Raw genomic sequence first — 25,287 nt, forward strand, 5'->3', positions numbered from 1 at the left:
TGGGTACTTTGCCACTGCCTGGGGGTTAGTATATATAGCAAAGATCTGGGAGTACAGAGCATCGGAATTAGATTCAAAATCCAAGAACAAAGCTGGCTTGAATAATTGTAGCATGAGGGAATGGAATAAGGACAGGTTATTGGAGGCTTTTGCATGGAATTAGATGTGTTTTAGTGGCGTATCTCGCTATAATGTTGAATCTGATTTGATGAAATGTGGACATTTATGGATGCTTGCATGTTGAATCCATTAGGAAGCCAGCTTGGAATACAAAAAGAGAGATTCGTGTATGCAGAGATTCTAAAAGCCAAATTATGCAAGGACATACCACTTGACAAGATTGATAATGCCATGCTTCCTTTTTGATAAGAGATAAACCTTGCTTAATGGTTGCTCTTTGCACCTTATTTGGCTCCCCAAGAGCTTGGCCTAACAAAGAGGATAGTATAAGCTAATGTTGTTTCTTTTTAAGTATGTTTCAGCTGTTGGTCATTCAACAATGATGGTTCCTCATGTGCCTTTTTTGAATCTTGCTTCTTGGGCGTGCTTCTTTAACACATTTCATGCTCGTAATGAAGTGTTAATGGGCATCTAGTTTGTCTTGTCCAGAAAAAAAATGGTATATCTTAAAATTATTCATGCCTATTCTAATATAAAATTCTAATCAGTATGATAGTATGGGAAAGCTGTCACGCCCCAAATCCAAGATATAACCCAGCATGCTACCGAGCGATATAGCCCATTATAACACGAAGCTAACTATTACATCTTAGCTTCAAAATCCATCATAAACAAAATATAATAATTAAAAGTCTAATTTCATCATCCATTAAATAACAAAAAAAATACTGGTTCAAAGCATTTAAATCCAAACATAAATACTAAACCCATAATCTGCAATATTTAAAAAATTATTAAGCTATAAACTCATAACCAATTAAAGAACTAAAATTCTGCTTCAAATCGCCAGGCTTACTAGCACAAACTTTAAGTCTGGACCATTCTTTGTTCCTACTGATCCTATTTGTCTGCAGAGAGAGCAAGAAAAATGATATAAGTGAGCTTAAGCATAAGTTTTTTGCATGAATCGATGCATCATATCGAGAAAATAACAATTATTACAAGATAGAACTCTTTATAGTATCATATGATAGAGTAAGTCATAAAATCAATTATGCATGCATAAATCATCAATATGTTATAAATATGGTTCCAGATGTATAGAATAAATAAAATTATAAATTATTACCATTCAATCATATCATTGATTAAATTACTACTCTCAAACTAAATGCTAAGGTTACTATTATATCTGTGATAAAGTCGTAATCGACAAAATACCAACTACTATTACTTGTTGGTAGGGTCGTATGCCAACTACTATTACCCGCTGGTAGAGTCATATGCCAACTACTATTATCCGTTAGTAGGGTCATATAGAACTAGCTCCAGATGTCAATCTATGCCACTTTCAGGGGTCATACATAGCTATATAAGAGCCTTTTGCCATAGTTCTTAAAATAATTTTTCTTAAGTAATATTTTTTAAAATTATATTCTCTTGAATCATACATGAATAAATTTCTAAAAGGTTATAAAGAGTTCATAGTCCATAATTGACCCTTTAATAGTATAAAAATCAAGAAACTATTCTTTCATAACAAAAATACAAATTTCAAAACTATAAAGTTCGTAGTTCATAAATAAGTTATTAATATTAAAATATTCATGAAACTATTATTTCATAATAAATCATGAGTTTCATAATATCATATGCTTGATCCTTAATTTTTTAAAAAACATGATATCTTCACAAGCAAATCTATGCATAAAAAATATGATAATTTAAAAAATAATGAGTACAAGATCTATTTACCTCTACCACCTTAGACTTCCAAATTCATTAGGTGAATATGCTAAACCTATTTAAAACATCAAAAATAAAATTAATTTATATTCAATTACTTGAATAGAATTAAAATAATAAGAAACAAGGATGATTAACTGGATGATGACGTTCAATAATTCTGGTGGGTCAGGCATGGGCAATCGAACAATAAATCATAGGGCATGAACTTGATCAGGGTCAAGAACATTCAACAGAGTTTATTATTAGTGGGTTTTAGGAACACGCTATAGAGATGCGGTGGTCAATCCAGTAGGTTGCTCGGGCACCAGAGCGGTCAGAGCTTCTTTGCACTACAAGAAAATAGTCTTTTCTTGCGCTTTTTAGAGCCTGTATCGACCCTTATAAGCGTCGGTAATTTTGGCGTCGACGCTTTGAAAAGCATCGCAAGAGCGTCGGGTAGGTGGGAGTAGAAAGCTTTTTTGCCGATGCTTTTTGAAAGCATCGACAAAGTTGTTCGTAACGATTCAAACGATATGTTGTATCAAAGATAAGTACACCACCAAAAGTCTGATATGCTCAAACAGAGTCACCAAAACACCAAATAATGTGTTGCAGCTTCTGATTTTTATCCACCATAAAGTCATAACAAAAAGTCTGCATCTTGGTCTTTCAAACTCTTACACAACTTAAGAAGTTCTAATTCTCGTCCTTGATAACTTTGAGAATGAATTAAGGGCTCGTTTGGTTCGCGGGAAAAGAAGGGAGGAAAGTGTGGTCAACGGGAAAGTAATGAGATGCCTCTTGTTTGGTTGGAGTTTTCAAAAAAGAGAGATTGAAAAGTTGTATTCCCATGAGAATATGATTCCCACATTTCATGGAAAAGTCTTTCCCATGAGAAACATAGAAAAGTTACTTTTCCATGAGGCGGGAATCACCCCATTTTTATTTTTTTCCAAAAAAACCCTTCAGCATTAAAGAAGTATTAAAGAGGCATTAAAGACCTAATTTTTATTAAGGGTATGATAGGAATTATACATAACTTTTCCAGGAAAGTGGATGGTCAACCAAACATAAGCACTTTGGAAATCTATTACTTTTCCATGGTCAACCAAACATGCCCAAAGTATTTTCCTAGGCATCCTCTTCCTAGGAATATGCGTCTTAGGAATTATATTCCTAGGAGAAAAAATACTTCCCGCGAACCAAACGAGTCCTAAGTTTCTAACGCCCCAATCTGTAAATGGTAAATTACCTTATTCCAATCCCTTTTCCAATTCAAGAACCCTCATTATGATTTTTATCGAACAACTAGCTTTTAATAAAATTTTAATACGTTGTTGATCAACGACATCTATGTCACGATATGCAGGAAGAAATCGAACCTTATTATCTTTCAATAATTCATGATTGTGAACATTATCAAATTTAGTAACTTTCCATTGAGAAACTCCATCAACAATGTCTTTTGATGTTACCATTTTTTGCCCCACAGCCACATCTTGATGATTTTCTACTTCTTTGTCATTCAACTTCATAATTTTCTATTTCAATAATTCATGATTGATAACCTACTCTCCCAATAAGTTGCTCAAAATGTTGCATAAATCAAAAAGAGTTACCAAGCTTGCAAGAACGACAAAATGCACTAAACCTCAATCTGCAAAGGCTCGCCCTAATATGAACAGACAACTTACAATTTCCACTTGAAGTTATACGTGCATGCGCATGAGATAGATAGATTGATAAATAGATAGATAGACAAAGAGAATAGAACTATCATAGCATAGGCTAGGCTCCAGTGTGAATATATGATTGAAGCAAAAGAATTGTTGGCAAAAGTGGCTTTCACTATTATGAGAGCGAGATTGATTGGCTTTTATGAGATTCTCGACAACTTGGTCCCTAAAGAAAAGGATCAGAGCAAAACATGGTCCGTCCCACTTTAGACTTTCTGGACGTCCGGGAAGGGAAGGTGAGGAGAGAAAATGTGAAAAAAAGAAAGTGACGGGCTCAACCTGAATTTTCTTCGACTCGTGGTACATTATTTCTAAATACTTCTAGAACATTCATGTAACAATCATTATAAAGATATTCAAATTAGTTAGTAAGCTGGTAGAACGTAAGCTTCAAGCAAAGAATATAATAATTATTTGTATTGCTATTGCTGCCTCTTCATGTTTGTTGTGTAAAGGGAACGCATTATTATTTGTTTTTCATTATTTATCTCTCTCAATCTTCCCAATAATAATATTTCTTCAAATTTCAATGCTTTTCGAATTGTTAAAATCAAAATTCTCTTAAATCACCTTCTTCTTATTTGTTAAAATCAACGGAATTTTTAAGTTCCTTTTTTGCCTCTCTACAGATGCTTTAAAGTTCTTAACAATTAGGTATTAAGCTCTCAATAATAGAATATCTAAAAGGCTTGATCAAGAAAGATAATCAGCTAGCATAAAGTGTACCTAGCAACTATTTTTCTACCAAGATGGATTTTTACTTAATAATGAGGCATATGAGGCTCCTTAATGAATTGATCATGAGTGCATCCAAGAAGGACAGTTTTTTTTAATCATATTAAGGCTTCCTAATTATTTAGGAGTAAGATGAGCTAAGAGATTATAATACTGTTGCATTTTACTTCTATGAAATTTAAAGATATATTCTATAATATTATCTGTTTTCTGATAATATATAGAAAACAATAGTTTCTTAAAGAATACAAAGATTGTAGGCAATGAGTTTTTAAGTTTTTCCATTCATAATTTTCTTGGGATATTTGTCATAAAAAGAACATATATACGAAAGATGCTTTTCACTAGTTTAAAATAGACATAAGTAATAAATTTGATTCATGTGGGAAATTATTAGAAGTTTTGCTTTAAGATTTTAGGCAGCAGGATAAAACCTTTTAACCTTTATGTTACATTGGTGTGAAAGCATAAGCTATACTGATAAGAATGACAAGAACAAGCCGCGAAATGGTCCAAAAGTTTAATCGTTGCACTAAGCGTTTTGTACTTCTTTCATCCTCTCAGAAAAGCAGCTGAAGCAGGGCTCCATTTTGTCAAAAAAGAAAAAAATTGTATTGGCACTACTCTAACTCCTTGATGAAATTGGGTGGGCCTCATGATTTTCCTTTCTTTCACTCATAAAAAATTGGGGTGAGGGGGTGGGGGGAGGGAGGATGCTTGCATCCTTCTATGCAATCGGTTAGCGATGCAACTTATTATTAGACAATATAGCTTGCTTTGCTCAGGTTCAATATAAGTAGAAAAGTTTGTTTTTAAATAATTTCATTCTCTCGACAACTCATTACGTTGAGGTATTTTAGAAATGATTTTTTAAGCTTGATGCCATGATCTCAACAATATTTCTCAAATAGACCTCTGTATTCACTATCATTATCTGCTCGAATACACTTCAATTGTCTTTTCATTTCTCTTTCAACACTAGCGTGAAAATGTTTGAATACATCGAGTACATGGTCTTTAAATTTTAAAGCAAAGACTCATACTTTTATGGAATGATCATTAATAAAAGTAACAAAATATAAAGCACCACCGAAAGTTCTAGCATCTATAGTGCAAACATCAGTATGAATTAAATCCAAAACATGTGATCTTCTATATGGAGGGAATTTATAAAATACAACTCTATGTTGTTTGCCAGCTAAACAATGAGTACATGTCTTTAGGGGTGTATTTTTTTTTTATAGAAATGAGTTTTTCTTTTGCTAGAATATTAAGTCCCTTCTCACTCCTCGGTCCAAGCTACTTATGTCATAATTCAATGAAAGAGTCTTCAACTGCATTCACCTCTCTTTTGCACCATTTTGTTTGCATCATGTAAAGTGTGCTCTATTTCTTTTCTCTTGTTATTACTAGAGAACCATTGGTAAGCTTTCATTTTCCTTCACCAAAGTAATTGTGGTAACGTTCATCATCAAGTACTCTAGTAGAGATCAAATGGAAGCGGGCATCTGAAACATGTCTCACATTTTTCAGAAATAGTTAACACCCAATGCCGGTTTCCAAACAAACGTCTCCCATGCCAATAATCTTAGTTACTTCATCATTTTTTCTCTTGATATTGCCAAGATCACCACTAGTATAGAATGTGAAGAAGTCCCATCGAGAAGTAACATGAAAAGAGACGTCCGAGTTAACAACCCAAGTACAATCCTTGCATGTAAGGTTTATACAAGCATCATCACAATAATATTAACATCACCATCAGATGCAATTGTTGTTGTATCATTTTCTTCTTTTTTTTACATCTTTCCGTTGATTGCTCTCTTTTAAATTTTCTGCACTCTATTTTTATGTGCCCTAGCTTGCCACAATAAATATATTTTATCTCTTTTCTGAATTTGGACCTTCTTCTTGACTTATCATGATTGTTAGAATTTTGTAAGATTCTAGTTATACTCCTCCTCTACCTTTCTGTAACCAATGTCTCTAACTGTATAGTCACACCATATTCTCTTCTTCTAGTCTTCTTATTAAGCATACTATTTTTTTACCATTTTCAATGTTACCATGCTATTAGGAGCTGAATTGTAAGTGATACAACCAGAGTTTCATAATTGTAAGTCAAGGAGCTGAGCAACAACAATGCTTGCAACTCACCATCTAACACCATTTTCATAGTAGTTAGCTGATTTACCACATCCTAAAATCTACTCAAATGCTTGGCCATTGAACTTTCCACCTTATACTTCATATTTAACAAGTTTTCTAATCACGAATGTCTTGTTCTGTGCAGTCTTCCGCTCATAGAGACTCTCTAATTCTTCCATAAACTATGGGCATTAGTCTCCATAGCAACATGATGAAAAATACTATCATCTATCCACTACCTGATTAAACCAACTATCTTCTTGTTCATATTCTCCCACTCTTGCCAAGTTTTGTCATTTGATTTGGCACTATCTCCTTCAATAGGATCATACAAATCTTTGTAAAATAATAAATCTTCTATTCGGAGCTTTTAAATTAAATAATTGGAAGATACGAGTTTAACTATATTGCCACCTGAATGCTTTTCTATTTAATAAATACAAAAAAAAATTCAGCCACTAACAATCTGCTTTAATGCCACTTTGTTGGAAAAATATGTATTCAAGAAATAATGATGCCGCAAACTTCTTTTTCCTCTTTCTATAATTAAATGGGATATCACTCATCAAGTAACGATAATTTCTACAATCTACTCAAGGCAAAATAACAAGCAAAATAATCGAACAATCCACACACAAAGGGCAACATAATTTTTAATATGAAAAACCTTTCTATATGAAGGGAAAAAAAAATACGGAATCTACTCTAGCCAAAAACTTCCACTATTTAGAAATAATGGAATAATAATAGATTCTCTCTAGTTCAACTAGAGGCAAGTATTGATTTTGAAATAATTAATAGAGAAGGCTTTTCAACGATCCAAATCATTTAATCTGTAGCTCTTTGAAATTTCAGCCAAATATGAATAAAATCAACCATCTAATCATCTGAATTTTGCCATAAACTTACCCAAGCCCGCGGTTTCTCTTATTACTTTATTATTATTGTTTTAAATGATGTGGGTCCCATATGAGGCGGGACCATACCAATAATGTTACATTTGTGTGAACGCATAAGCCATACCGATAAGAATGACAAGAACAAACCGTGAAATGGTCCAAAAGTTTAAGCGTTGCGCTAAGCATTTTGGACTTCTTTCATCCTCTCAGAAAAGAACTGAAGCAGGGCTCCATTTTGTCAAAAAAGAAAAAAAATGTATTGGTACTACTCTAACTCCTTAATGAAATTGGGTGGGCCTCATCTTTTTCCTTTCTTTCACTCATAAAAAAATGGGGTGAGGACTGAGGGGATGGGGCGAGGGAGGATGCTTGCATCCTTCTATGCAATGGGTGCAGGGATGCAACTTATTATTAGCCTATATAGCTTGCTTTGCTCAGGTTCAATAGAAGTAGAAAAGGCTGTTTTTAAATAATTTCCTTGTGTTTTGGAGTCTGAACTCTATTACCCATCTTATATTACCTAATCTTTTATTCATGGGTCTTTTATAAGTTATCTGCGCATAAATTATATCTAATCATATGCATTTCTTTGAACTTAAGGTACTTCTTTTCTTGCTCATCACATAGACATTAGTGCATTAGTGAGGGATAAGGTATCCTAAGCATTTTGTTGCTGCCTTTTTTTTTTTTTTTCAAAAGGCACCATCTACGGTCCCAATCATAGCTTTATTGGTCGCAATCACAAACCGTCTTGCCTTCAGCTTCACACCAAAATAAAGGTGGTATTCAAGCGGCTTTTCTTATCTTAAGCGAGTACAAGTCGAACCCCAAGGCTCATTAGTGGAAACTGGATTGTTGAATTGAATCTGCACTGGAAAATGTTGAACTACAACAGCAAGTCATATGAAATGTTAAATGCAGAGGAAGTATTATTTTTGTGAACCAGGAATTGCACCATTTTACTTAGTATATTGAATTTGTTTCTTCCATATTATTTCTTTTCTTTTTTATTTTATTTTATATATTTATGTTTTATTTTATTTGGACTAATTTTTATCTTATTATTTTTAAGTACTCAGGTTTTGTATTTTTAGATTTTTTTCCTTTTTAATTACCTGCTGTGTTTTTAGTGGTTTGGTCTATTTTATTTCTTTGTTTCCTTTATATTAAGTTATAATTACTTATTTTATTTTTAAAATATTATTTGTTTGAGTTGGATAATATAATCTTTTGGCTATTTGTGCCCGAAATGATACTGGAACTGTAGATGTGCAAATGCACGGGGAGGCAAACACAAATTAAAGAGGGTTCCTACTTACACAATCAACAACATGAAAAAAAAAATCTCATGAATATAAAAATTGACACACCAATTAAATAATCCTCCTTAACATCCTTAGATGCTGTGATATGTTATCTATGCATAAGTTCTTCAAATAGGTTAGAGAGGACCAGCAATCAGAAGGATGATGTTTGACAAGAAGAGCATCAAGATAGTACAATCCCAAAACTTAAGATTCCTGAAATTATTTTAAGATTAGTAGCTCAAAAGTTAGTAAATTGAAAAATAAGATAGCAAGAATCGAAAGGCTGCACTTTGTTTGCATGGCACGTTCATGTAAAATAAAGTTAAATAATTTTTTTTTTTTTGCTAAAACAGATATGTCATACAATATGAGTACAGTTATATTCAACAAAATCAGAAAACAACCGATCATGGAGTACCCAAGGCAACTCTTTCTCTTCAGCCCATAGGGTGCCCCCAGAGTAGTTAGCCGCATAAGCAGCTATCGAGTCAGTAGCCCCGTTAGCCTCTCTGAATACATGTTCGGCCTGAAAGGCCATCCCATCCCTCACCATTGCCCAGATGTCTCAATGCAGGGATGACCTATCCACCACTGCTCGAATCTCTTAAATCCAACAGAATACCATAGCTGAGTCACCTTTAAATGGTTCAGCCATAAGGTGCAGGTGGGTTTAAGTCCAGCTCACCCAACATCAACAATTTTTCTAACTCGGTCAATTAATTAGTCAAGTCGCAGAATGCTGCTATCCACCATTCATATTGTCTATTGCTGCGAGCTGAATGGTGACTTATATGATCAATTATATGAAAACAATATTGTGGACTGTCATAATCGCTATATTTTTTTAAATTTTTTAATATTTAATTTTTTTTGACTCTCATGAATGTATTTACACTAGATTGATTTAATAAATTCAGTTTATCTAAAAAAAACCATTGTAACCCTACTTCCATACTACCATCAAATGTTAGCATAAAACAAAAAATAAAATAGCCATAATTAAAATCTATAATCATTTATTCATACTAAATATATCAAGAAACAAAAAATATCTTAGCCGAACACCATGGCATCAACAAGAGAGAGAGAACCAACAAGTGGCATCTCTCCCCTCTCCATTCCCATTCTCTGTAGTTGGTGGTATCTACAACGAAGAAGGATGATGACTCACAAAGTAAAATCCCCATGGCATAACAACAGAGAAAGGGAAAAGGACACACAGACACAGGGGGCTCTCACACGTGCCAGAGGCTCAGAAGCCCCGGCAGTAGTTGCACGGCGCCGCTCGCCGAGCCCACCCGAACACGTCCCACACGTGCCGCCCCCTCCTCCTCCTCCTCCTCCCCCCCGGTCTCATCCTCGCCACCTCCGCGTCCGTCCTCCGCAGCAGCTCCCACATCACGTGCACGTCCTCGTACTCGCACGTACTCACCTCCTTCCTCAGCCTCCCCAACCCTAATTAAAATTATATAAAAAAGAACTTGGAAAACACATCAGAACCGATCCGGACCGTCCATCATCCGATGGTCCGACGACGGAGGGCATAGATCATCTTACCGGTCTTCCGGAGGCCGAGTCGAGCGGTGACGCCGATCCAGGCCCTCCTCATCGGGAACGCCACGCGATCCCACCACTCCATCCCGCCGTAGTAATCCCGCCGGATCGCCGAGGAGAACCACAACCAGGACCAGCACGCGTTCCTCCGCCGCAGACCTCCTCTTTTAAAGCAACCGGTCGCGGCCCGAGCCTAGGTACCATCCGGCAGGTGCCGGTTCCTGGCCGTTTGAGTACGTACACGTGGCGGTTTTCTTCTTTTTTTTGAGAGTCCATTGCGCGGTGGAGGTTTGCTCCGGCGAATATAAGGACACATCGGATTCTTCCACGTAGGCCGATCTTATGGCATCGTACGGCTGTTGTCGTAGAGGGACGGGGACGGCAGCAGGGGCTGCAAGTGGGTCAGTTTTGCTGTCTAACTAATTTCATTTGTTTTTTCCGCTGCCTGACTAATTTCATTTGTTTATTGGGCCGAGATGGGTACGTGGCGGTCGTTTTTTTGGGGCCCCACGTCACGTTTTTGGCGGGAGAGCACGGAAAACATCTGTGGGCCGCGTGTCCTTTTTGCGTCACTGTTTGCACCCTGCCGAGAGTGAGAAGGCTATATGGTTCTGGGCTTAGTTTTACTCATGAAATAACCACCAAAAATACACCCTATGAGTGCCATGGGATATGTGGTTAGAAGGAACTCAGCTTTTAGTGATGTGGTGTGAATCTGGGTTCGCAGTTTTGGTGTATCTAGAAACTCATTTTCGTAAGGAAATCAGATAGTTGAGAAGGGTGTAAATGTAAAAATGATAAGCTGAAGGCCCGGAACCAAACCAAAATGATTAGGTGGGTGGATGGTTGTAACTTAGAAGGATTAAATATCTAATAATCCATCAATTTTATAATATATGATCAGAATCTTGGTCATCCGGGAATTTGTCTGAAAACCTTCATGATCTCGCAATACCAAATGATAATCCATCAAGAGTATATGAATTAGTTAATTTGTGAGGTGACAAAGTGGAAGAATCATATGATTGTCTGCAGCAGTTGGGATGGTTCACCAATATAACCTAGTCTAACCACCATATCCCTTTCGAGTGGATATTCTTTACCAACTAACTCTTGTTATGATGTTCAATATTTATCATTGTTTCCATAAGATAGAAAAAAAATTATACATAAAAATATATAGTTAATGTGTAAAATTTATATTGCTTATCAAAATAACTTCAAAGATAACCTATAGTTTGGATGTTCTATCAAACCGGAGGTCAGCACAACCGTCAATGTTCTACTAGAGAAGATATTCGTATTAAGGAATTCTTGTTAAGCTATTTAAAGATTGAAAATTGTTAGGGTAGCACAAGGATTCTCTTACAAACAAATCATGTATCGGATTAGTTCTTATGGTCCCTCTAGTTGACATGGTTTTCTTCTTCCAGTAAAAATGCTATCTATTTCTTTTTTAGATTTTATTGCGATGCTTATCAAATGGAATACAATATCATTTGTGCAAATAATGCGATCACGATCCATATAGCATGAAGGCATGAATTTAGTTTATATGGATTTAAAGAGGGTCTTATGACTTGTTTGCACTTGGCCACATAAAAACCTAATTCTTTGTGACATTTGGTTAAGACAACGACAAATTTGATATCATATATTTGACTTGTTTGAATTTCAACTGTGATAATATTAAACCTTTTGAGAAAAAAATTTGTCATCTTAAGATTAAAACTGGTTGTCACATAACTTACATTAGTTTTGTGATCATCTGTTGGTGACTTTGCGTATCCATGCCCAAAGCTTTGATGCAAGCACGATTTCTTGGAATAACAAATCAGAGCATCACACCATTAGACACAGTGTAAAAAATGTATTGATCCATGATTGCTAAATATTAGTTTATTCAAGGTCATTATGTAAAGATTAAAAGATTGAAGTACATATGATAAAGCATGTCTGAATTATAAGTTTGCATGATGGAAGAGCGGATTTTGTATAAGAATGATGTTCCCAACCAGTTTTTGTAATCCACTAATTGCACTAGCTAGTCAACTAGGTGGCCTACAAAGGCAAAGAACTAGAGAGTTTAGACTATAGGATACGTATACCCTAATCATATACTCATAATTCTAAAGATTAGCATATCTTCCACCTTGGTATGTTCTTTATCATATCTTACAACTTGATTGTTCTGCCAAGGCAGTTAGTGGCAAGTAAACTAAAACTGCTCAATGACTACCAATTAAAAAAAGTCATTACTGTTCACTATGGGCCTCACGTTATTTCATCGAAATGTACCAACTCCTGTTGACCAACATGAGAAATACTGAGTTTTGAGTAATTAGCTTTTGTGAGTTCTCATATAGTGAACAAAAACCATCTCATGTAAATCCATGGATGCCAAAACTTCATAATGTTGATAAGCAGCTTTAGTAAACTAATAATTCTTCTTCTAAGGAGGCTTGACAAATGTTAACTCGTACCCACCTCGCACTTGTCTAAAATAAAAGAAGGTTTGGATCAAGATTCTTCTGACGTAGAAACCTCTAGCCAACCCGGTTAGAGAGTGGGCTTGGTTCAGGCTTGGCTCACAAACCTATTTAGGTCATTTGATCTTAACAATGAACCAAACACAGCAAACGCATAGGTTGCAGTGAACTCAAAAGGGCATTAGGACCGTTGGAGAGGAGGAAACAACAAAGGAGTTTGTTTGAGGAGGGGGGGTCACCAATGGGACCATAAGAAGAGGGGTGTGGTGATGAGATAAGCCTAGTTGAGGTAGGAGGTGATTGGTGGAACTGAAAAGGAGAGGGGCAGCCACAATATATCACCACAAGGGTTAGCAGTTTTGACATGGGCTGAGCTTGATCAGATCAGACACAAAGGACAAGTCTGTGTATAAAATTGGTCAAATTCAGACGGGTTCGAGTTTTTTGATCGAGCTCGAATTTGGCCTAGTCTAGACCCAACCTAACACGTGCATGCGTATTGCTTGTAGACAATTCGAGACATTAAGTTGAACACAAAGGTAGCCAAGCTACCGAGACACCCTAAAGGCGAACAAAGTGTGAATGAATCCAACAATCACCTAGATACTCTATAGTGTCATAGTTGGAGTCAAAATTATCTTGGGGTTGTAAATGGGCTGAGAAAGATAGCTCAACTTCTGCAAGGAAAAAATTGGGATAGATGGAGAACTAGGTGTGAATTCGGCAGCTGACTGGACGAAATTAACCATCTAACATGAGGCCAATTGGAAATCTTTACAACTAAAGCAATCTAATATAAGCTAGTTAAAATATTAAAAATACTGCAACTAATTATCACTTTATTGTAAAGCAACTTAAATGCCAAGCAGAGGTTAATTTTACATGAAAAAGAACATAAGAGTTTGATCAGTGATTCCCACTTCATAATCATGCAAAATAGAACAACAACAGAAGAAAGACATGTTCTTAGATCACCTTTATTATATCAAAACCACAAAAAAAAAAAAATCCACTCGCCGGTCCGGCCAACCTAGTAGCCCCATGCCTTCGACATGCCTTATCATTAATAAGTATCTAATTTAGAAACTATCTCAGTTGCATTGTCACCAAAATTCACATCGAGAGGAAGATTATTTCCCTTAGTTGAAGATGGCACAGTCATGGCGAATGTTGCCATTGGATCCGGTCTTAACCCCGACCCGGCCCAGCTTGGTGATGGCAGAGACGAAGCCCCGTTGGAAAGATGATGGGCTCTGAGCCCAGAAGTTGACAATGGGCTTGGACCGGGGGTCGGTAAAGAGGACCTGGTCTGAAGTAAAGAGGCCCTTGCCATGCTGGAGATTCTTGTAGTACTGGTTATCAAAGGTTCGAGGTGTGACAGGATCCATGTTGATGGCTATTCTTGGGTCTACACCCTTGGGGCACATGGACTGGAGCTGGGCCGCATAGCCCTCGTTCAGAGTTGGATCAACTGAACTTTGTGGGCTGAAGCTGTATATACGTTTGGCTCGCAGTGCGAGAATCCCAATGTGTGTGCCGCTGCCAAGAAAAGAAGCACATCATTAGCTTTTTTATTTTATTTTTTTTACTAAACCGGATGTATCATACAATGTGAATATAAAAATAGCTAAAAAGTTGAAAAACACTAGGTCTAGAGCGCACCAGGCAACTCTCTCTTTCCAACCTAAAATGTATCTCCCGAGTAGTTAGCTACATACGAGACCATCCAATCATTAAAAGCTTCAATGTTAGGCTTCATGGGAAGAATCCAAGGAGCCCACTTTGGTTAGAAAAGTCTTTAATTTGATTCCACTAAAGCAACTGAGCCCCCCCTCTCTCTCTCTCTCTCTCTCTCTCTCCTGCATAGAATCTAACCACGTCCGTGATTTGTACCTTTGTCTCTAGGATGGCTTCTAGCTAGAACTAAACGCCTCTTCCTTCAATCATACCCTCAACCTCCTTCAAGAGCAATTCTAGGCAGGACTGTCAATAAACTAAATTGTTCATGAACCCATTGTGTTAATTAGATCATGGGATGAACCAAGAGCAGACTACCCTTAAAGATCGACTATAAACAAGTCAAGCATGAATACTTCTGGCTTAAAAAAGAGATAGAAGCTTATGATAGCACTCTTTTTAGCTGGAAAACTGTACTCAAGGTTGTTTAAAACAAAGGGAGAATCTTGTCGTTCCTTCTTTTTTTTTGTGGTCCATCAAGTTGTATTATTGAATGAACTTTCTACGATCGACTTAATGGAAAAAGATTACTGCCTTAAAAAATGCAATTATTGTGTTTCAATCCACGAGGGGAAATTGCACAACTCTATTCTATATATTAAACTAAAAAAAATAGCTTGCTTCGTGTCCCTCAAAAGATTCTTGGGACGCATGCAAATCAAAATTTCCAGGTATCGACAAGAGCAAAGTTGACAACTTGGCCTCACATTAAAACACTCGTCTCTTCAAATGTCGCACTAGAAATCAAAGCTCAAATAATTTTAGGGGACATTCATTCAGAAGGGTAAGAAAAATAGCAGGCTATGGCGAAGTGTGGGCCTTAACTTTCGTCCTATCTCCACCATCCAGTAAGCTTCCATCATATCCAATCAGCATGGCGTAGTAGCTAAACTTATCCCACTTTCTTTTGCCTCCCTATCATGAAATTTCTCTGCACCACTAAAATAACTCAAGTGGGGATTCATTCCACCATTTAACTAGTGTTTCTTTCTCCTTATCTTTCAGTGAAACTCACCGTCCTCTCTCACGTTCTTTGGAAAAAGCCAGCAGCATCGTACTCGCTGCCATGTGACCGGTAGGCCCATGCTAACCCAAAGGCAAATGCACTTCATTTTTTATAAGCCGATCATTATTGATTGAAAGATACCTGAGAGAGCCACCATGTCCTTCAGAGAAAGGCCATTCTTTGCAAACATAGCCGTGAGCTGATCCAGATTGAACACTGGCTGTGGCAAATTCCCGTTCACGCTCGCCGCCGTCGAGCTTAGGCCGTCCAGCCTCCCGAGCTCCACCTCGTATGATGGTCCACCAGACTAAGTTTTGCACAACAATATAATTCAACTACTCATGCATTAGTAGTTATCTGCTTATAATTAAGAAGAAAAAAGATAGAAGGATCATAGAGCAGTAAATTGGCAAACCAGTGCTACGACATCTCTTGCAGCGATGGCGAGAATGTCGGCGCACGACACGTTGTTCCGGCACGGTGGCACAGCATCGACAGCTGCCTTGGCCTTGATCACGGTGTCAAACCCGTCCCCGGCGAGCGACAAGTTGTCCGGGTGGTCCTTCTCGGCCGTGTTGTTAGCTGTGGATGCTACGATCACTGATGCGTCGCAGCCCTGCAAAGTTGATGGAGCGAAGACTAAATTAGAGAGCTCGATTGGTTGTATATAGTTTATGGTCATGATTTGTACGTTAACGAAGCAGTCGTGGAAGAAGAGGCGGAGAACGGCAGGCACAGTGACAAACGTCTGCTTGAATTTTTTCTCTACGACTTTCCTCACGATGTTCTCGACGTTGGGACAGCTCTTGGCGTAGTAGTTCTTCCGGAGTTGGGCGGCTCCTGGTTGTGAAAATTGGCATAGGGCTAGTGTGAGCACTATGAGTGCCATCCTAAGGTTTCCCATCTTCTAGTTAGTGAATGTGTGTGAGTGTGAGAGAAAGAGAGAGTTTGGGGTTTTGAATTGTGGTAGAGAGGATATATAAGGATTGGCTCGTGCCAGTTTGTGTGCGTGCGTGCGTGTGTGTGTGAAAGAGAGAGGAGAAAATAAGACGAGGGCTCTAATGAAACGAGGATAAGGGAACAGGAGAAGAGAGGAAAGCAAAAGAAAAAAAAGGAGGAATGTGAAGGAGAGGCAGCTATCAGCTATCTGTAGCTGGAGTGGCGGGCATGTGTAGGGGAAGCGTGGATTCTCGTAGCGCAGTGGACTCTTCAGTACCCACTTACCGAATTAATATTTGATTAAGAAAATTTTTGAGTCTCATTTTTTGGTTGAAATTAGAGAGGTCCAATTCCATAAATCACCAATTACAATTGAGTCTCTTTGTTTCACCACCAAACCATGGTAATAATTTTAGGATGAATGAGTTGGGTCTCTTCTCAGTATTTGGAAGCATTAACTCGCAATAATCAGTTTGTTGCGTGTTAGATACAGAGGAGCATTTATTTGGAGATTTGGGACTTATAAGATTCGGGGAAACCAGTTAGTGAGGCTGGATTAAGATGGTATTTAATCCAGGGCATGAAGAAAAAAGTATTTTTCTCTTCTTAACATCTATCCAAGGATGGAGAACTCAACCCCAATTGTTGAGCTGGAGAACTTGCTCTCCAATCAAGAGGCTGATGTCACTCAAATATAAGAGGTTATTATTTTTTGGGAAGGATGGTCTTTTATTTTCCAGGAATTGAAAGAAGGAGAAATCATAAAAAAGAGCATGGAGTTGCGGAAGAAATTGGAATTATAAAGTGTGGAGTGGTTGAAGAGCCAATAATCACATCCATTGAAGCACTGAAATGAAAGATATGCGATATGGAATTTGATTTTAAACATGGTCGTTAGTGGAGGGGGCAACACCAAATTTTATTATGCAGAGTGTTGGGTGATAAAATTGGAATAAACCCCACTCTGATATGTTTTGTCAATTACATTATTTTCATCTCACTCCAATACTCACTTTCTCTTAATAATATTTTATCCAATCTCCGTTCCTTCCTATTTCTAATTATCTTCTAGCTCAGCTTTTTCCTTCCTTTTCAATTATCTAATTATAAGATGTTGCTATTTTTCTTTATTAGAAAATAAATAATTGTAATTAAATTTAACTTTACCTCTGTATGCATAGCATGTGAGTGTGTACTAATACATGTAATTATATAGATATAATCTAAAGCTAGAAAGCATCCACCGTAAGTGGAGGTAGTATTTGTAGCAAAATAAGAAGTTCGAATACATTTTCTCAAAGAAAGTAAAGGAGAAGAAAAAAAATTCCTGCTCATCTTCTTCCCCGATTGGCCTCCCTCGCTACGACTGCGCCCGGGCCGCCACCCTGCACCGCCCGCGGCCTCTGCCTTGCCGCGTCACCGCCGGAGCTTCACCGGTCGAACCACCACCTCAAGATTTACCACGATCGCCGTTGTGCCGCCGTTGCAGCGCCGCACTGAGCCGCCACTGCTGAGCCCTCCTCCTCCTGGCGGCGATCGGCCTCTCGGCCTGAACTATCGGGTTTGCCTGCGCTCGCCCCTTCCGCACTCTGCTATGGAGCTCCGACATCCTTTACCCATCCAACCTCATGCTGGAAAAACCCTATATTTTTCGGATTCTCTAAACCCTATCTCGCCGACAAGGAAGAGAAGAAATCCGGAGAGATTCGAGCGACAACGATGAGAGCGCCGATTGGGATACCGAATTTGCAGGTGATGATGAACAAAGACTGGATTCGAGCGGTGACGATGAGAGCGATGGATTCTAGATACCGGATACGAATTAGGAAATTGAAAGGCCGAAAGGGGAAAACACTATGGCTGTGATTTGTAAGGGATACATATTAGAAAATTATTTAATATTTATAGGTTAAATAGGTTAAACAGGTCCAACAACTAAAACTTGTATCCGACCCAATTAATAAACAGGTTAACGAGTCAACCTGTTTACGACCCGAACCTGTTTAGGCCAAATCCAAACCTGTTTATGGCAGGTCAAACACGGGTCGGGTTGGCGGGTCAGGTCATATTCTGCCACCCCTAGGATTACATGAGCTCACTGAGCTGCCGGTTTCCTGTTCTGCAGACCATTGGTGTAAAATAAATTTTTTGTATTGTGCTGAAATATTCATTAGCTAATCTATGGTCAAGATGATAGATGGTACATAACACCTATTACAACCCAAGGCCTCATCCAAAAAGGCTAGCCGGAAGAAATTCTTTGGGTTCCTTAGTCCCAATAAAAGTTTAAATTCATTCAAATTTAATCATAAGCACTACAATCGGCTCGTAGTTAGCCTTCATAAACTCATGCTGCATTGTCCTCAAGTCTACATAGGCTATGGGCCAAGCTCGCTCTGATATTATTTGTAACAACTCAGAACCTCATTCAAAAAGGCTATCTGGAAGGTATTATTTGGGTTCCTCGATCCTGTATAAATACTCAAGATCTACCTAGCGAATAACCGATATAGGACCAAGCGTGGGTTCTCACAATACCATTATTCTGTTTTCTCTAAAATAAGGCACACATTGCTTGAGTTCCATATAGCCCATATAGCCCATGTGGCATGACAAATGAGAAGTCCAATTGTACTCACTAAGCAAGTGATTAGAGCAACTTTCAAAAAGGAATTGGGTTGAAGGAAATAGAGGAATGGCTGGGTGATGTTTCCTTAGCTCAATCCATACCTCTACGGCATGAGGGCAATGCAAAAGGCATGCTGAATATCCTCCGTACAAGTATGACCAATATCGCAGGTAGCATCTTGATCTTGAATAAGGCCTCTAGAGTGAAGCAATTCCTTGCACATCAACTGGCCCCAGCAAATGTTCTACCAAAAAAAATTTAGCTCTAGGAGCAAGAGTTAATTTCCACAACCAGCTGAGATTAATGTCATCTTCAACTTCAGATTCCTTTTGAAGGACCTTATTAAACATCTTTGGATTTCATCAGCTTGGTAGTCCCAGAATTATTCCAAACGAGTCTGTCATTGCATTGATTCCTTGGAATTGGGATAGCCATGATTTTTGCAACAATGTCCGTAGAGAATAACTGATGCAATAGTTCTTCATTCCATGTGCCATCATAGTTAAACAAACCAGCAGCTTTCCAGCCATCCAAACATGAATTATAGAGCGGATACCTGCCAGATCAGTCAGCTGTTCGGTGAGCCACTTGCAGAATGGATCCGGACGATTCCAATTCCAGTTCACCTATGTCCGGATGTTAGAGTTTGGAGCTCGTGTTGTAGATCTACAGTCATGGTGGCCAACATCTGGAATGTTGTCCAGGAGGATGAGTAGCGTGCGGTGGATTTTGGTTGGATTTGGCGGTTTGGGTTGCACACGAGGGTGGCTATGTTCCTTTGGAAGGTCGCTCGGGGTCGTTTACCGACGAGGCTTCTACTCCTTGAGAGGGGCATGGCTATCCATGCCCAGAGCCCTGAGCGTTTGACAGACAAGTCGCTAGATCATGTTGTTTTTCAGTGCCACTGTGCGAGGGAGATCTGGAGTCGAGCTAGGTTTCCCTTGGAGCTCTGCTGTCATGCGGCATCCTTACTGAAGGTACTGGGATATCTGGCGGAGGCCTCGCAGTCCAAACCGGAGGCGGTGAGGGCGACCTATACTACCTATCAGATATGGCTTGCGAGGAACTCATGGACGTTTGGGATGTCGAGCCCCCTCTCTCGGACTGGTGGTGGAGAGAGCGAGACTGCTGGTAGTGGAGATCTCTTAGGCGGACCATTCGGACAGACCTTTTATTGCTCGGGACATCTGGAGCCCTACCTCTGCTCGTAGAGCGCCCCGTACGATGGTTTTCGCCTGAGAGCCCCCACTCCCGAGTTTCCTCAAGGTCAACTTCCATGGTTGCATCCTGCAGGGAGGTGCGGGCTTTGTGGTTAGAGGCCTAGACTCCAGAGGGGTTGCTGTCGGGGGCTGCCAGCTATTTGACACCTCGGGCCTGGGGCTGAGTTGAGAACGACGTTGTCTGGGTTGTGCTATGTGCGACATGCTCTGCAGGCGAGGATGGTGATTTTAGAGGGCGACTCTGCGACAATCATTGGGTGGATTCAGCGGTCTTCATGGAGGATTGGCGATTATCACCTGTTGCTGAGGGATATCCGGGCCATGGTTCGAAATGGGTTGGCGCCATTCAGGCGAAGCATATTTTCCGTGAGGCCAATGGGGTTGCCGATTAAGTGGCTTCTTTTGTTGCCAATCATTTTAGGGGACACCTTTAGGTGGGTGAGGCGGAGTTGCCTAGTGCTCTCCGAGATGTACTGCTTTTTGATTTTTTTGTCTATATTCGTACTCGTGTGTGTAGTATGATACTTCCGGTAATTTAAAAAAAAAAAACATGAATTTCAGTTAATAGGAATAGGACTTTGGTTAATAGAGACATTGGTAATCCACGGATCTATTAGAAGACTTATTGCCCGGCCATTGCCGACTTGCCAAGTGAATTTATATTCAACACAATCAGCCCCTGCCCAAATAGATCTCCAAAGCGGTGAAAAAAATTTCAACCCTATAATTTGGTGCCAACTTGGCATGCAAGGATGGGGACAGGATGCCACGTGTTCCCTCCATGCAAGGTCTCTTGGAATTCCACATGACATATTTGGCACGAGCCTTGATTTAAAATTACTCGAACGACCCTATCCTTATCGCCTATCTTAATAGTCATTCCCTAAAGAATATATAGGACCAAGAGGGAAGAATCAAGGATGGCTCATCTTTTGTGGGTCAGAATTTATTTGCAAATTTGTCATATCTCAAAATCAATTTTGGAAGGATGACTAAAGAAAGAATTTATTTGCAAAGTTGCCATATTTGTAAGTAAAATTTTGGAAGGTTGACCATGACAAGAATTATTTTGTAAAGCTAACATATCTTATATTCAATTTTCGAAGGGTGATCATGGAAAGAATATATTTGGAAACTATCGTATCTCAAATTCAATTTATTTTTGGAAGGTTCATTAGGGCAAGAATTTGTTTGCAAAGCTGTCATATTGGATTCGCTTACATGGGATGCTATGTATCTAGAGTTATATCAAGCTATATAAACTGGACAGCCATTCTACATATGTTTCATAGAAATCCATTGCCTATAGTTTCATACATGGTTCATAGAGATCCATAGCAAATAGAGACATGTCCTTCTTCACCATTTTCAATTTTAGTAGGGAGAATGAAGCATCGACTAGTCCTGATCCTGGTGATGGTTATCATGGTGCTAACGGTGGCAAGAATTCAGCAATATCTTCATGAGGCTCAAAGTTTGATCCCAACTTCCTACACTGCCCTGTGGAGTAATGTAAGAATGCTTCAAATTCATTTTCCATATTTTTTATATCCTTAATCCAAAGTTCTATCTTATTAAATTTCTAAAGCAAACTTAAGTGTTAATATAAATATTAAGAGAACAAGAAGGAATTCAAAGTATTGTACAGTTTCTTATTTCTAGATGCAAGTGGTAGTTTTAAATATTATATTTTTAAGCATCGGAAGGAGCCAAAATGTTTTCCTTGTAATTTAATTCCAGATTTTAGAAGGCTAGGATTTCCCTCTTGTTACATATAAGACTTCTCGTCTATTCTAATTAAAATAGTTACTTTAAGTCCTAGCTGGACAAAACTCTAATATGAGAATTTGCACTATATTTCATGTTCTCTAACATACATATTTCTTTCCCTTCTTCAGATTTCTTGTTTCTATCCACAATTCAGGGCATTATCCAAGATAGTTTGAACAGCTACGTAAGAAGCTGGGGCATGGCAATTGAAGTCACGGTCATCGATAGGCGCTGGTTTGAAGCACCTGCATGCATTCAAGTAGATAATGCAAGGATTATGAGGCAAAGAAATATTAAAGCCTCTACTTCATTGAAATAATCATGTACCAATTGTTTTTATTTTTTTATTTTTTTAAGAAAGATGTTCCAAACCACCTTTCTATAGGTGATGTGTACCTTCATATTTGCCTAAATGGTGAATAGGAGATTTCTTCTTTTTGGTTAAAAAAAGTTTATTTTCAAGATATCTTTGTCCTCTATTTCTTTTATTTTTCTAAATGGCAATGTCTATTCTCTAAAAACTCTTGGCTAAATGTCTAATATCTTGACTTCCCTGCGGATTGATGATTGATTACGTGCATGTGTGCAATATCATGATGATAGGTTGGATAAAAAAATTGGTATCGGATTTCTTCTTCTAATAAAGAAATAAAAATTGGTTAAACTATAACACTCATTACAATACCTTCATCAAAAAAATAATCTTCTAAAAATTGATTCAATAATAAAAGGAGCATCCTCAACTGTTGAGGATCATCAAGGAGATATTTCTATAATTTTATTTCAAATATCATTCACATTCAACCTCTAACAACTGCAGCAAGTCCGCTGAGTAAGTGATCAATGGGCTAGCTGTTGTCCATATCTCAGGCCAGCAGATCAACAGGCCTTTGATTCCTTCTCAAGGATGGATGCTGAGATGTTATATTCTCATAATGACTTCCCAAATCATACATATACTGTGGAGCAAAGGAATGGATCACATTGGCTGCAAAACAAGAGTTAATTTGCACTTAAACAAGATCAAGATGTAATTCATTTATGCTTTTTGAGATAGCTTATGATGCAAATGGTGCCTATCCATGCTCTAGTATAAATTTGAAAGCTAGTAGTCTATGGAGAAATTTTTTTAATACTCGCAAATTTTAATTCCCCTTGTACAACATCGGTCTAAAACATACTCACCCCAAGCATTTGATGCTAGACTGTTCTAAAATTTTTAATTATTTGGATTTTCTTCAATGAAATGGTAGAGAGATAAACTTTGATATGAGAATCAAGTTAGAGCTAGACCTGTTTATGGGCCAAGCTTGGCCGAGCTTGGGTTAGCTTTGTGGCTAACACAATTGTCTTAAGCCCTGGCCTGGATTTGGGCCTACCTTCTAGGCTCGAGCCCGCCCTTACTTTAAGTTTTCAGCCTGGCCTTTGGTTTTATGTCAATTATTATTTTTTTTAAGAAATACTAAAATAATATTTACAAATATTTAAAAATGTTAAATATAAATAATGAAATATTGCCAACAATCGTCTATTATCCCATGAATTTCACATATGAATGACAATTGTCAATTAAGTCTACAAACACATCAAAAATAAACACAATCTAAGAAATAATTAAAAAAAAACAAGGCTTTAGTCTCTAGTCTGAAGCCCAATAGATTATTAAATGGGCCTATTTTAGAGGCCTAGCTTGGTCTGGTGGGCCTAAATATGTGGTCTGAGCTTGCCCAAAAGGCTTTGAGCTTGAGCAGGCAAGCAGGACACGCGAGCCGTCCAACTCATGAATTGGTCTAGTGTGAGTTGGTGAAATGGTCTAGTCAATTATAACCATGGTTTAGCCGCATGCTTAATACTGAGTGTAGGCTTGGGCGGTTGGGCTTGATTGAGCTCATTTTGTGGACCCTTTTTCTCTAGAGCATTAAGTAATGTGTTAAACTTGTAATTGTCAATGCTAATTTGTTACTGCACTTGAAGATTAAGAGTCATTGACTTTTCAAATGATGACATGGTGTCCTGCGAAAATCTAAAGGACTCAATTAGATTACATAGTAAAAAAGATGAACTAGGGAGGATACTAACCTAGGCAAAAACAATTGGCAATGGCATCATCCCCATCTTTGATTATTTCCTATGGTTAAAAAAACGAGTTGCCCAGTTAGCATTATATGGGCATAGGGAACTAGTGTGGACCAATATTTACCCAAAAATATTTTCCGTTATCAACTAAAGAGCTTCATACATACCGCATATATATATATATATATATATATATATATATATATATATATATATATATATATATATATATATAGACACACACATATATATATATATAAAAATATTATTACTAATATTAGTATAATTATTAGAGAGAGGTGCCTCTAAAGGACATGCATGATGTCAGGGCTGGTGACATCATGACTGACCCACATTAGCCTTCAATTTTAATCATGGTCTTTAGGGTCAATAATGGTCCATCTTCTTTAGATTCTGCACCCTTCAACCTTTTTTTCTTACTTACTTTGGTATCTTGAACTAAGGCCAAGAATATGGACAAAAACATGAGCAACTCCTTATAAAAGTTTTCTTATCCAAGAATATCATGAAGTTCGAGCCATAGAATGAAAGTGGAAGGTTGTCTGCCAAATGATAAATTTGTATGGAACTTTGAAAAGATTGTCACTGATTTTCTTTTTATTTTTCATATAGTCGAGTATACGATATATTAGATATCATTTTCTTAAATGTTCATACATGTGAGGATGATGCATCACACTCTTGCATTAGAGACCTTAGCTCCGCCATCATGTCTATGATATAGAATAATAACTACTAGGCATGCTATTGCTCTCAAGAAAAAAAAATCAAAAACCTAGTGGGCACACTAAATTTTACTATGTAAAGTGTTTTCACAGTAAAACTTGAATAAAATACCCTCAAATATATTTCTATCAATTACATTATTTCATTCATGGATGGCCACTGTGCCGGGTTGGGTCATATACAGCCAGGTCAAATACAAGTCAAGTCAAAAAAATACAAATATGAATCTGCTCTATTTATTAAATAGGTCAGGATATGAAATCGGAACCTGTTATGTTTAATAAGCAGGTAACCTGATCTGACTAGCTTACCCTATTTAATAAACAAGTCAGTGTTTTAATACATAAAGATTATCTAATCTAAAGAAGGCCAATCCTACTTTTAAAAACCCATTCGATCACCCAAAGAAATGGAAAGACATATAGAATAGTTCACATAAATTAATCA

General features: G+C 37.8%; 1 protein-coding gene and 1 long non-coding RNA gene across 2 annotated transcripts; both read right to left on the reverse strand.

Annotated features, from left to right (window-relative positions):
- Nucleotides 1-9,669: 9,669 nt before the first annotated feature.
- On the reverse strand, nucleotides 9,670-10,491 carry LOC103705280. Its single transcript, XR_005512209.1, has 2 exons — nucleotides 10,231-10,491; nucleotides 9,670-10,128 (listed from the first exon to the last, which is right to left on the reverse strand). It is a non-coding gene; the product is annotated as an uncharacterized LOC103705280 (long non-coding RNA).
- Nucleotides 10,492-13,570: 3,079 nt separating this feature from the next.
- On the reverse strand, nucleotides 13,571-16,544 carry LOC103705279 (peroxidase 50). Its single transcript, XM_008788937.4, is given in 5 exon segments — nucleotides 13,571-14,223; nucleotides 14,226-14,255; nucleotides 15,601-15,766; nucleotides 15,875-16,075; nucleotides 16,151-16,544. Coding segments are annotated over 5 exon segments (978 nt in total). The 5' UTR covers nucleotides 16,364-16,544; the 3' UTR covers nucleotides 13,571-13,855.
- Nucleotides 16,545-25,287: the final 8,743 nt, after the last annotated feature.

The sequence above is a fragment of the Phoenix dactylifera genome, chromosome 6, assembly GCF_009389715.1.
Source record: "Phoenix dactylifera cultivar Barhee BC4 chromosome 6, palm_55x_up_171113_PBpolish2nd_filt_p, whole genome shotgun sequence".
NCBI lineage: Eukaryota > Viridiplantae > Streptophyta > Magnoliopsida > Arecales > Arecaceae > Phoenix > Phoenix dactylifera.